At 34.2% G+C, this 14,808-nt stretch overlaps 1 protein-coding gene across 1 annotated transcript in view; it reads right to left on the bottom strand.

Moving 5' to 3' along the window:
• Positions 1 to 14,808, bottom strand: part of LOC129234398 (WW domain-binding protein 4-like) — a 42,337-nt gene that overhangs the window by 6,416 nt on the left and 21,113 nt on the right. The window contains exons 5-6 of the mRNA XM_054868394.1: positions 5,720 to 5,963; positions 3,038 to 3,108 (exon numbers count right to left, since the gene is read on the bottom strand). Of these exons, the coding sequence (XP_054724369.1) occupies positions 3,038 to 3,108; positions 5,720 to 5,963 (315 nt within the window). The remainder of the gene's footprint in view (positions 1 to 3,037; positions 3,109 to 5,719; positions 5,964 to 14,808) is intronic.

Below are 14,808 nucleotides of genomic sequence, written 5' to 3'. Positions count from 1 at the left end.
TTCGACAGACTGCATTCGCACTAAAAGTGGAAAATAGTTCGACCAGGTCAAGTGACAAAACTAATCAAAACCAGCTCAAGAGATTCACATGTATACCAAGTTTCTTTCAATTCCATGCATTAAGTTTTGAGTTAGATCGCCCTCAAGAAATCCGTCAAATGCATGCTTTACACTAACAGACAAACAGATAGTTTCCAAAAATGATTAAGATAGGTTCTGTTTACCTTAAAATGTGTTAATCTGTCAAAATACGAAGATTCTTACCTAACCAATTCTTCTATGCAGAAGAAATAAATTCAATAATGATCATTATTTATCTTTATTATTTGACTCCTAGATCATAAACATGTTGACGTTTAGTCAAAAACAAAAATGGGGTTCCTTGAAGTAAAAGCAAATTATTAAGGGTTCCGTATCCGAAAATGTTTGGGAACCGCTGCACTAGAATATTATTCTATATTACATATAAAATAATTCTAAAATGGTAACCAACCCATTATAGAAAATTAGTAATGCACACACACATACTTATAACATATATTTTCCAACAGAGTGGTGGTATTTGTCCTTTTAAGCCAGAAAGGCGCAGGTTAGAGCCTGGCTCCAGTTGCTGATTTTCATAATGAAAAAAATCTCCAAGGTTCATATTGTTTTAGAAATGTTTATATCTTCATGAATATAGATGATACTTTCATGAAACTATAAAATTACTGCAGAAACTTACAGCTTATTCCCAGCTATTTACAATGTTTTTTTTTTTTTTTTGGTTTCATCAATTTCCAGCTGGTCACCAAAATGATGGGTTATTTAATTTTTATGGCAACATGTCAGCGGAAACATGCCTTTCATGTGACAAAAGTCACAGAACCAATGCTCTCTTATTTCTCAAGAAAGTATTCAAAATGTAAATTTTTGCAAGTGTAGTTTTTTTGTCCACCACTGAACAAAGAAAAACTGTATTATTCAAAGAAAGTTGTACAGCAGAAAGACAAAAAACTAGAAAAACAGTGCAGAGGTCTGGAATTTCACTCCCAAAGTGCACCTATTTGCAATTGGATAACATTGAATGGTATATGAAATGCTTGATCCCTGATTGCTTCAGTAATCAAGATACACCTGGCCAACTTTGCTACAAGCTTTCTGTCAGGAAATGCATTAAAAGCAGAAAAGTACCATCATACTATTCCTCATTTTGTATTTTTGGACACCTTTTCAAGGTTATATCACTAGACAAAAGAAAGGTATTGTCTTAAGAAAAGGAATTTATTTCCTTCATAATACACTCTGCAAAAAGCTCAACCTAAATACAATAAAACCTGTCTACAACAATACTGTTGGGACCCAAAAAAAAAGGATTGTTATAGACAGGTTATCATTATAGACAGTTTGATTATTAATGCCGACATATTGCTGGCGGGACCACGGAAAATATCGTTATAGACAGGTTTACTGTTATAGACAGTACAGTCGAACCTGTCTATCCCGAATTTTACGGGAGAGAAGAAAAATTCGAGATATGGAGGTTTCAAAATACAGTGGTTTTGAAAAAAGTTCTAAAAATAAGTAATTGGAGCAATGACTCGAAAGTAAAACTTTGGAAGCAATTTTAATAATCAACAATGTCCCCTTCCTCTCAGTTTCCGAATGGATATAATTGCTGGAAAACTTGCTTCTTGGACATAAAGTTTTAATTCTGGAGGATTATGTGACTGCTAATATTAAGAAAAAATGCTTTTTGTCTCTAAATTCCAGGTAATAAAGATAGTTGGGGATCGAATTCAAGAAAGACACTTTAGTCGAAATTCGAGACATACAGGTTTTCAGAAAATTTCATTCGAGAAACATGGGGGAAAACATTGAATTAATACTTTATGTGCAGGGAAAATGAAAAACTTTGACATAGAGAGGTTTTTGAGATAGGCAGGTTCGAGATAAACAGGTTTGACTGTATTGTTATACACAGGTTTCACTGTATGACGATGATTTTGACTAATTTGTTGAGTTACAAATAAAAAGTTATACAACAAAAACCAAGTCATTGGATATTATTCAGTCAGGAAGAAAAATAAATCAGAGACAGAGAGCAAAAAAGAATCAAAAACATTCCCACAAAATTATAGTTTAATCGATTAAGTTTTTAAAAGAATATATAAGGGTTGCCCGAATGAAAAGCGGACAAGTTGAATAAAAACAATATTTTTAACGTAAATCAAAAGAGAGAGAAACCGCCATGGGCGTTAAAGCACAGGTCCCAACATTACAGTAGCAGGGTCAATGCCTTTGCTGTAGAAAGATCGGGGCTGATTCCTGAGGAAATCCTACACGGCTTCCTTCACTTCATCGCCCGAATGGAAATGTTTCCCCTGTGATGCTCTCTTAAGTGGCCCAGAGATGTGGAAGTCACCTTAAGACAAGACCGGACTACATGGGGGTGCTCCATAACTCCCCAACGGAAAGTTTGTTTAGGGTCGTCTGGGTTTCCTGGGATGATCTTTGTGGATGATAGTGTGTACCGTTCCTTTACTCAGGTTGAATTCGTGACTGATTTCACGCGTCTCTTAATCTTTCGATTAGCTTGGATCATTTCATTAACGAAGGCAATTGAATCATTGGTGATCGCTATGTTTGCATGGACCGGTCTCCTCAGATCTGATATCATTTGCCGCTAAGGGCGCCCATATAGGGGGGCAAGGGGGGTGCAAGCCTCCCTTAGAAATGGGAACTTCCTTGCTTTTGGTGTTTTTTTCTTTGCAAAAATGTATAAAAATTTCTTTTCCAGTCATTAATGAATAAGCTATTAAAAATATCATATTTTAATATCTCTTATGAACTGAAATCAGTTTCCATGGGGAAAATATTCTGCTAAACCATGGGCAAAACTTTTGAGCCCTCCCCCCCCTAAAAATTTTGCATATTAGCGCCCTTGTTTGCCCCCCTTAACCATACTACCATGCGCTCTAATTGAATCATTCATTCTGATGTTATTGCTCACGTCCACTTTCATTTGGGCAACCCTTATATTCCAATGAAATGCTACCTTTTGTTCCTTTTCAAAGGTCTGTTCAGCTACAGATACATAACCTTCTTCTGGGGGTTCCCATCTTGATTCTAAAATAAAAGAACACATTACAATATAATATACACAGGATCTAAAGTAAAATTGATGAAAAGTAAAACAAAGAAATAGCACAAAGTATCCATGTAGTAAAGTAGTCCAAAAGTATTCAAAAGGTATGCATCAAAAATAGTTTTGGATATAGGAACAAGGAAATACTGAATTGGCATTAAATTTGGTATTCTTTTTTCAATATTTACCAAGCATAAAAACTAACTTTGTGATGGTGTGCAAACACCTTTTACTTAAAAATACAACCAAGTTACACACACAAAAAAAAGATAAGAAATTATGATTATATATTATGAAGATCAGTTCAGAACTTTTAATGTTTATCTTTACTAATGATAAAGCTGAAAGTCTCTCTGTCTGTCAGGATCTCTCTGTCCAGATCTCTGTCTGTCTGTCAGGATTTCTGTGACGCGCATAGCGCCTAGACCGTTCAGCCGATTTTCATGAAATTTGGCACAAAGTTAGTTTGTAGCATGGGGGTGTGCACCTCAAAGCGATTTTTCAAAAATTCGATGTGGTTCTTTTTCTATTCCAATTTTAAGAACAAAATTATCATAAGATGGACGAGTAAATTACGAAATTATCATAACGTGGAGCTGTAGCATGGGCACAAGCCAATTGGCGAGATACGAAATTATCATAACGTGGAACCGTAACATGGGTACAAGCCAATAGGCGAGAAAATTCACCATACATTGTTTGTAAATATACAGGCGAACCAAAAGATATTTTAATTTTTCTATTACAAGTAACTGAATATAGGCATTCCTATTTCTTTATTGTCAACAAAAATATCTAATTCAAAGAAAATTAATTTAAATTAATATGTTCTTGTGTGTGTGTGTGTTTTTTAAATAAAGATAAGAGAATTTCAGCAAAAAGAACTCTAGATAAATAAAGAGAAATTTAAGAGATTATACTATGGCAGGGTTGCCACTCAATTCTGGGGAGGGGGGGGCTCCCTGTATGAATATGCATCATGACTAAGGTGGCCCTACATCCTGGTTTTAGGTAGCCTGTATTCAGTGGTTAGAAAATTTTCTTTTATTTTGTAGAAAACTACAACAACTAGGGGAAAGTGCCCGAATATGAACCACTTTTTGTTGATATCATTTATTGATTATTTTAGAATGCTCTTTTCTGTCCAAAAAATACCAATTGTATATGCATTTCCTTACTATAAGATTTTGGGGGTCAACTTTATTCCAAAATTAATGCAGCTTAAGAAAAAAAATTGGGGGGGGGGGGGGGCTTAGTCATTTGCATGTTTCAGCAAACATGGTTCTTAATATGGTACATCTAGAGATCCTAATATGGCACCTAGTGCCATAATCGGCCCCAATACCAAAATTGATCAAAAAATCAAGATTTCTAAATCAAAAATGAAGATATCAGTGTGTTAAAATTAAAAGACTAATCTCACTCATAAAATAACTTTAATAACTTCATAGAAAACAAATAATTGAAATAATGTAAAAATCAATTACAAAAAAATTAAGTAAATTTATTATTTATTTATAAATATATACAAAGATTATAAAGAAAGTTCAAACCATGGGGTGCACAAAAATAAATCAGTTTTTCTCTCCCCACAATCCTTGGGCAACCACCTAATGCACATGGTACATCTAGCCTAATTTTCACCCTCGCAATAAATTTTTTGGCTGTTAAAATACAGTAGAACTTCTCAATAAGGGACCCATGGGGACCGGAAATTTTGTCCCTTAAATAGAGGTGTCCCTTCTTCGGAGGTATATGAAATGATGCATGCAATATATTAACTCGGTATGATTTCGTACTAAACATAAATTATTAGCATTTAAGATAAAATGCTAAAAATGATTTATACTGAATGAAATTCAAAAGTAATTAAATTTCAAATGTTATTCGTTTAATAAATTAAAATTTAATAAAAAATTTGTCAATGGTATAGTTTTGTAGCATGCATTAATTACTCTGAAGTAATTCCATGACTGAACATGGATTTCGTAGAATTTAATATGACATAAATTTCAATCAGAGTTAACATTTCAAGTCAAGTATCAAGTGTTTGCATTTCAAGTCACATTTCAAGTTTATAAGCAATTCATCGGCCGTTGATTATCCTGCAGCTGTTGCCTACTTGAAAAAAATGCTAAGAGGAGAAAACATGTACGAAAGTTTTAGCAAAAATTTCACAATACATCATATTTGTGCACGTTAATATCAAACTTTCATCAGTTGAATTTTAGATTTTTAAATTCCAGTAAATTCAATACTTTGCATGATGCATTAATACATTAATTGTTGTAATTTTTCTCTGTAACTGTCTCTTAAATAGAGTGACCCTTATTCAGAGGCAAATACATGGAGGTCCCAATTCAAAGGGACTGGGACCAGAAAAAATGTCCCTTAAATAGAGGTGTCCCTTACAGGAGGTACTACTGTAATTTGTTAATTTGGGGTTTTGATTTCATTTTAGTTGGGGAAAAAGGAAAAATTCTCCAAATAGCGAAATTCATTAAATAGAGGTTCGTTAAACTGGGGTCCAACTGTAACAGCATTTTGTTATTTGAAGAACATGGTTAAAATACTTGAAAAGCAGCCATTTACCAGATGTCTCACTATTCCAATAATAGCTGTAACCTTCCTCTGTCACGGACTCGTACCATTTCTTGGGTTCTTCGGCAGGAGCCGTTTTCTCTGCCGTTTTACCACTTTTTTTCTTACTCTTTACTGAAGGTACAGCCGCATCTCTATGTTGACTGTTATCTTTAACCACAACCGCCGGTTTCTCTTCAGGAGCTGATGCTTGCTTCATGTTTTGTAGATCTTTCTCATACGCAGCGAGAGCAGCCTGTAAATTATAATCGACAGGATGTACAAAATGCCTAAACAATAAGCTACTTAAAAAAACTTTTAAAACATTAATTCTTAGTGCATATCTTATCACATAAATCTTTTTGAAGGGATAAATTTCAGCGAAAAAGAGTTTGTACTTGTTTATAAACCACAAAAGTTTACAAAAGTCTGGTTAAGGGTGGTACTTTTCCCTTACAGGTATGTTATAGCTTATTTTTAACACTTTTCGCCAAACTGGTCAATTAGTCTGTGAGCTAAAACAAAGCACGTATTTGCAAGTCAAATGTTGCCAAAATCAATGATTTAATGTTTATTTTTTAAACAAAGTAATCAATTGAATGAAGTTAATACTTACATCAAAATGAAAAAAAATCCACCGAACAAATTAACTAAGCTGGTATTAAATACATAAAATTTGAATCTTTGCTAGAATGTCTATGTAGTTGTTGGATCTGTTTTAGACTTAATATATTTTTTATTCTTTCTCTCTGTTGTACTTTCCTCAACAGAGATTTAGCCATTAGATCTGTTTTAGCCTAGATATTTTAAGGAATCTACTTAATTTTTTTAGAGACGTTCACAAGCAATATAAGCTAAGAATAACAATACAATTTGGGGAAAATGATAGTGATTGTTTAGAAAATGATAACATGCTTTTTTATGCATTGTAAAAAAATAAAAATGATGTTAAAATTTACACTATGTTTTTTAAATATTAAGGACATTTGGGACTTAAAAGACTTCGTATTCTGATATTACATTTCAAACTTTGGCATCAGAATTTCCTGAAGTTCTCTCTTCGTTTTTTTTAATCAAATACACTTAAAATAGGAAGAATCAGAATTAATCTATTATGCAATCAGAGAAGTGTTTTAATAAATAGTAATTTCATTATAAGTCATAATAAACGAAACATCCATCTCTGATTCTGTTAATTTTATTCTTTCCATTCATTGCAGGGTTGCCAACCAAGGAGAAACAATTTGAGGAGTATCTAGGGTGGTTTTTAGGAGCATTTTGAAATTTTGCGGAGCAGCTCAGTATTTTGTATAAAAAAACAATAAAAAAATTGTTTTTGAGCTTTGATAACCATTTTAAGCACCAGCATAAGAATAAATGTTTGAAAATTAATAACTCTTTAACCCTATAATTTTAAACACTATATCATGCTCTGAACACAAGGGTTTAATTTTCATATTTACATGCCCAATAAATTAGCAAAATATAATGAAAAGTAATTTTATTTTATTAAAACCTTTGCTAAGCCTGATCAGGATAAAGACCAAACAGGAAATGCAGAGAAAAATAATTTTTTGGTGGAGCTGCGGAGTTTCGCTATTTTTGCGGAGCAGTTGGCAACCTGTTATTGTCATGATGCTCTCATTATTTTGAAACATTGAGTTTTATTAAAGTATCTAAAACCTACATTTAAAATTATCAGAGATAGTTTGAAAAGGTTTCAAACAAAATTATTAATTTATCAATACTTCTAATATAGTTCTGAAGTTGAATTTTGAAAATGAGAGCAAACATTTCCATAAAGGATATATTTTAACAAACACGGCCTTTCGATTCATTGTTGTTACAACATTATTACAGTTCTTAAAGTTCAATTTATTTTTCTATATTTGTCTTAAACATCACCTGCTTCTTTAAAAATAATTTTGATTTCAAAACTAATTATAATTAATGCAGTTAATAATGTATTCATGTTTATGTGAACCCATTTTTAATAAAGATTTTCTTTACACGTGAAAGAGTAGAGTTGGAGTCATGAATTTAAACTTTTCTTAAAGAACAAACAGTTTTTGATGTTGTGAGATTCCAGACGTTTGCAATTTATTGTAAAATTAAAACCAAAAATCTAAAAATCGTATAAATCTGCCATAAGACCGCACAATCTTACAATGCAGGATTAAATCATACAAGTTGACATTTATGGCAGAGCAACAATCAAGAAAATGAATCTAAGACAAAGTTTTTAATTCAAAAATATGTAAAGAAAGCAAGAGTACACCACGTAATAGCTGCAAAAATTAATAACTATTTTAAGTTTAAAAGGGAAATGCCTAAGAGCCCAGTAAAAATGGTACATCAGTAAAAAGTTCATGAGGGGGCAAAGACCCTGCTGGCTGTTGATTGCCAACCCCCAGAACTACTATGGATTATTTCCTAATTTGAGCTCGCTTTATATGCAGATTGGCTGGGTTACTGTAACATGGTTGCTCGGAAAGGTAAACCTTAGATGATGGACTTTTGGCGAATCATTTTACATTTCTAATTAACTGTTCCAGTGTAATTTAATGGCTCTTTTTATTTATTTTGGGGACCACTTTAAATTTTAATGCAACTTTTAGCTGTTTATAGTAGTTTAATTTATTTAGTTAGTGAAATTTTCACGTTTTAATGGAACATTTGTAATAATGGCTGTGGTGGCAAGACTTTTCAAAAAATCCCGGGACCGGTCTGGAAACGCTAACAATTCAGCCAATCCATCATCACAATCTCAGAAAGAATTCGTACTCGGTAAAAGCTAATGTTCCTTATATAATGCCCGGCAACTCTTTGAAATTTAAAATCATTGCAGAAGCAGCATACTTTAGTTGTATTTTAAAAATAGTATTCAGGGCCCAATACAGGACGATTTTACTACCATTTATCTGTACCTTCACAAAAATCCCTTTGGCAAATTCGGTACCTTCACAAAATTAATGTAAAAAAATCGGTATCTCACAGGCATTCTATAAAAAAAAATCGGCACATTCACAAACATTCAAAAAAAATAAAACAAACTGGAATTTACGGAAAAAAAAACGTTTTGACGAAAATTCATTCATTTCCGGTTATTTCCCTTCCGGTTGCTTATTTTTTCTTCCATTGCCAGTGGCATTTCCGCTTTAGCGAAGCTTGCGTTTGTTTTTCGACCGGTAGCTACTGATCACGTGACAGATAATAACGTCAGTTCTAATGCTTTAGCATGTGACTTGTAGCTGCCGTCGAGGTCGGCGAACGCAGCCAAGTTGAAATGAAGTCATTTCTGAAGAAGAGCTCGAACGAACTGAAATGAAGCGAGGCCCGAAGAGTCCATCGTTGGATTGTTTACTTCCAGGGAGCACGTGCATTTCATTTTTGAATCGGAGTTATATCAGCTTGTTTTTCAACTAAATTTTTGCCAATTGAGTAATAACTATGAAAAGAGGACGACCCGCGACTGGATCGGGAAACTCCCGAAATAAAAATTACTACATAAAGCGTTTGAGACCGCAAGACAGACAACAGATGATTTCAATCAAGAGCTTTTTCCAGACGGATAAAATAGATGCTAATACTAAATCAGTTAAAACAAATGCAGCAGCAATTGATCACAGTTTTTCTACTGACACCGCTGAAAGTGTAGCTAGCCTTAATAACAGCTATTCTGCTGGCGGAGTAACTTTAGTTGGTGCCGCTTCAACTGAAGAATATTCAAGACCCTTTTATGAAGGAGATACTATTGACCCTGCTATCAATGCTACTTCAAGTGAAGGGAATTCAAAACCCTTGGAAAACAATGAAGGAGTGGCTATTGACAATGATATTAATGCTACTTCAAGTGAAGAAAATTCAAGATCCTTTATTGAAGGAGAGAGTATTGACAATGGAGCTAATACTCAAATTGTAGAAAAATGTGCAACTACCATCAATGAATTCGATGTTGTTGATGTGGCTATCCTAAATGATCAAAATAGCAATAAGCAAAAAACAACCAGTTCTGAAGAAACTGTTATGACAAATGTCTTAAAATATGAGAAAAGTAAAAGTTGGGTATATTATAGCCCTTCAGCTGGAGGATTTTTGTGCAAAATTTGCTCCGTTATTTCTGCAAAGGAAGGACCTTGGGCAACAGTTGGTGTAAATTTCAAAGGACATCCTACTTGATCTATGAAATCCCACGAAGAAAGTAGAATGCACCAAAATTCAGTGAGTTTGACGAAAGTTTCCAAGGTGTCTGTTTTTCAGAATTTAAAAGAAAAAGAGTGCAAAGAAAAAGAAAAAAAACAAGAGCAAAATGCTGTACTAATGACGAAATTTATTAGAGTAATTTATTTCATGGTACACAAGCAATGGGCCGTTTCAGATAATTTTGAAAGTGTAATTAGATTTTTAGGCCATGATCTGGGAGATGCAGACATGAAGTTACACTTAGATACATGTGCAAAAAATGCAACTTACCTTTCTCGTTTTTCTGTACAGAATTTATTAGGTTGAATATCAGAATATGTTGAAGAATGCTCACTAGCAATGTTAAAAGCTTGTGATGCACATGCATTATTTGCAGATGAGAGCAAAGACAAAGCTCAGAGAGAGCAGTTGGCCTTAATTGCCAAATTCAAAATTCCAAATGGTGAAATTAGAGAAATATGCCTTGGAGTTCTAGCTTTATCTGAAACAACTGCTTTCAATATTATGCAGACAATTGAGCAGTTTATGGTTGCAAAAGGGATTGATCTAAATAAGTGTCTGTTTATTTCTTTAGATGGCGCTAATGTCATGAGTGGTGAAGTAGCTGGTTTACAGCGTCGAATAAGGCAATATTCACCCCATTGTATTTACATTAATTGTCGGAACCATCGTTTAGCTCTTATATTTACACATTTGTTAAAAAAATATTCTAATTTAAAGTGTATGGATGTTCTCTTGATTTCATTGTGGAAAATGTTCCACTACAGTCCCCAAAAATATCACATATTAAAAAACATCCAAGAGAATGTTTACAACTTAGAATCCTTGAAAATGTTGAAAGTATCGACAACCAGATGGTTATCATATGGACATGCCTGTCAGAGGGTAGCATCGAGGTATAAAGAGATAGTTGAAACTCTCGATGCTATATTCGAGAAAAATAAAGAACCAGAAGTTAAAGGGGTCAGAGAACAGTTGTTGTGCTCGGATGTCTTTTTGACAATTTTGTTTTTGGCTGATCTTTTAAGCATTGTGGATAAATTAAATTTATGGCTCCAAAAAGACAGAATCAACTTCAGCTGCATCCAAAGCAAAGTTGAAACAATTGTAAAGGAGGCAGAAAATCTCTGTAACAACTTGCAGAAAGCAACTTTCTTCAGTAAGAGCAAAGAGTTTTTGCTTTTTGCAGAAGAAAGAACAATCTTAAGTCGCAAACTGCGAAAAACTCAGAAGTCTTCCATTGCAGATGATGTTCTTTTAGACTTTAAAGAAACTTTCATTAATCCATTTTTTGAAGATTTTAAAAAAGAAGTCAGAGAAGCATTTAAAATAAATGATAGATCACCGTTATTGTCGTTTGATGTTTTCACGGAAGAACCTAACGATGATTTATTTCATAAAGAACTGATGGAAAAGAAATGGATTGATCTAATTTCTTACTATGGACAGAAGCAAATTGCTGAATTCCAAGGGCAAGTATCAGAATCAGTACCATTTGTTGATGAAATAGTGGCAAAAAAGGAATTGGAGAGCTTTGAAAAAGAGATAGAAGAAGCTAGGCTGACTTTTTCCATTGAAAATATGGAGAATGCAAAGCTATTTATAAGAAAAAATGAAAAAGAAAAGGCAAATCTAATCCTTGGGAAAAAAATGACACCTTCAGATTTATTATCTATTTTGGAGAAAAAATCAACTATTTGGGACGAATTTCCAAATATGATGAAGTTGCTAACCCTATGTGTGATCATTCCCTCTTCTACAGCATGTGTAGAAAGATTGTTTTCAAGAATGAATTTGATATGCACAAAACAAAGGAGTAGACTTTCACAAAAATCATTAAACTGGCATTTGAATATCATACTGAATGGTACAGAAAAATTAACTCAGGAGCAAACTGCTCTGATACTTAATATTTTTAAATGTTCTGAAAATCGCAGGATTATTAAATACAAATACAAATACAAAAGTGACGACCAGCAACAGGCTCTGGGCCCAGCTAGACTGGTCCTAGTCAATTTACAATCCCCAGTGAAGATCAATGGCCCTCTTAAAACTGTCTACTCCTTTGCTCATTACCACCTCTTCCGGTAAGCTGTTCCAAGGTTCCACTACCCTGCTAAAATAATAATTTTTCCTAATATCCATGTTAGCCTGAGATTTAAATAGCTTAAAACAATGACCCCTTGTCCTGTTTTCAGTGCTAAACTTTAGCCCCGTAACATCTTTCGTTTTAATAAATTTAAACAGCTGAATCATGTCCCCTCGGTCTCTTCTTTGCTCAAGACTATACATTTTTAGCCTTCTAAGCCTGGAATCATAATCTAAGTGGGAAAGTCCACTTATTAGCCTTGTAGCCCGCCTTTGAACCCTTTCCAATACATTAATGTCTTTCTTAAGATAAGGAGACCAAAACTGAACAGCATACTCCAAATGGGGTCTTACCAAACTTCCATATAAGGGCAGAAGAACTTCTTTAGATTTATTTGAAATAGATCTATTGATAAACCCAAGCATCTTATTGGCTTTGTTGGTAGCAATGCTGCACTGTTGGCTAAACTTTAAATCCTGACTTATTAGGACCCCCAGATCAGTAACTTTGTCTGCCTGACTAATGACTGAACCTTGCAAATAATAACTTGTACACCTATTTCCATGCCCTAAATGTAGCACTTGACATTTCCCAACATTAACAGCCATACCCCATTTATCAGCCCACTCCGTAATATAATCTAGATCCTCTTGCAGCTGATTTGCTTGTTCTTCATTTTCTACAGTCCCCATAACTTTGACATCATCAGCAAAACAATTCATGTTCCCAGAAATATTTTTGTGAATATCGTTCATAAAGATAATGAACAAAACAGGCCCTAACACTGATCCTTGAGGAACCCCGCTTAAGACCTCACTCCAATTAGAATAATTTCCTTTTACAACTACTCTTTGTTTCCTTCCGGTCAGCCAATTTTTTACCCAAATGAAAGTTTTCCCTCCTATTCCTATATCAGCTAATTTGCTAAGTAGAGCAACATGCGGTACCTTATCGAAAGCTTTTTGAAAATCAATGTAAACAACATCTACAGGCTTCTTATTGTCCAAAGCCATGGTAACTTTGTCATAGAAATGTAATAAATTAGTTGCACAAGATTTACCTTTCCTAAAACCGTACTGAAAACTAGTCAATAGATTATTAGTCTCTAGAAAATTTACTATCTTAATTTTCATCAATGTTTCAAAAATTTTGCAAACCACCGAAGTTAGACTCACAGGTCTATAATTTCCCGCACTCCCTTTAGACCCTTTCTTGAAGAGCGGTGTAATGTTAGCCAGCTTCCAGTCCTCTGGCACTGTCCCCGAACTATAAGAAGCATTGAAAATGTTTGCGATTACATCTGCTAATTCCTCTGCACATTCAACTAAAATTTTCGGATAAATATTATCTGGCCCCGGAGCCTTAGTCTCTTTAATTTTTTTCAAATGAAGTAAAACTTCATCCCTGGAAAATACAAAGTCCTCAAGCTGTACTATAGCTTGTGTCTTGTTGGTGTCAACTGTTGAGATACAATTATCGTTAAAAACACTCGAAAAAAGTTATTAAGAACATTAGCAATATCACTATCGTCCTGAATTAAAATTCCGTGCTCATCAACCAGTGGCCCAATATGACTATTTCGAACTTTCCCCGAATTAGCGTATGCAAAAAACCTCTTGGGATTCCTGTTTATGTTATGTGCCAGTCTTTGCTCCAACTCTCTTTTCTGAATCCGTACCAAATACTTAAATTTACACCTTGCCTTACAATATTGGAGCCTATCTGCACTGTGACCTGTTTCTCTAAACCTATGAAAAGCAGCTTGCTTGTAATTTAGAGCGTCTTTAGTTTCCCTGGAGAACCACATTGGCCAAATTTTAGTGTTGATACCCTTTCTCCTAAAAGGAACATGATCCCTAACCGTATTCGCTAGATTTTCCTTAAACTCTGCCCACTGAAGATTCACATCGCTATTGTCCAATCCAGAAGAAAAAACTGCTTTCAAACTCTGCCGAAGTGCCACAAAGTCAGTATTTCTGAAATTGGGCCCTAAAATTCTCTACTTTGTGCATATCAAATTTAATCCCAAACCTAATACTGTTGTGGTCACTATCTCCAATGTGTTCCCCTACACATAACCCCTGAACAGAGCCTTCCATGTCGCAGAAAACTAGATCTAAAATCGCGTCCTGTCGAGTACCCTGAGTTATAATTTGATCTAAGAAACAATCACCAATTACTTTCAAAAAATCCTTTTCTCTGCTATTACTATGGTAAAAATTATTCCAATCAATTCCTGGAAAATTAAAATCTCCCATTATGATGACTGACCCCTTGCTAGAAATGTCACTAATAATACTAAACATCTGTTCGTCTTGACCCTGGCTTAAGTTGGGTGGCCTATAAATATTCCCCAAACGTAGTTTTTTGCCCTTATTACTAATCAACTCCAGCCAAATCATATCAATCTCATTAGGTTTATCATTAATTACCAATTCATTGCAAATTAAAGTGTCTCTGACATAAAATAAAACCCCACCACCTCTTTTACCTACTCTATCTTGTCTAAACAAATTATACCCAGCAATAGATAATAAATCATCGTCACTTTCGGTAGCCCATGTCTCGGTAACTCCAATAATATCCAACCTCTCGTCTATAATTATGCTTTTCAATTCTTCCATCTTGTTCCTAATACTACGAGCATTTGTATAAAAAACCTTAAGTAAGCCCATCTTACTTTTATTTAATGCTGCACGATTGTTTGAATCCCAAGTGTTAAAATCTTTTCTCTTATTAGCCACCCTATTTCCGTTTCTACTAAAATCCCGATAGTTAGTACCCTTTCGAATTCTGCTCCTTAAACCAT

This window comes from Uloborus diversus, chromosome 1 (genome assembly GCF_026930045.1).
Source record: "Uloborus diversus isolate 005 chromosome 1, Udiv.v.3.1, whole genome shotgun sequence".
Taxonomy (NCBI): Eukaryota; Metazoa; Arthropoda; class Arachnida; order Araneae; family Uloboridae; genus Uloborus; species Uloborus diversus.
The sequence above is the reverse complement of the archived record's forward strand: the minus strand, read 5'-3'. Positions and strand labels throughout refer to the sequence as shown.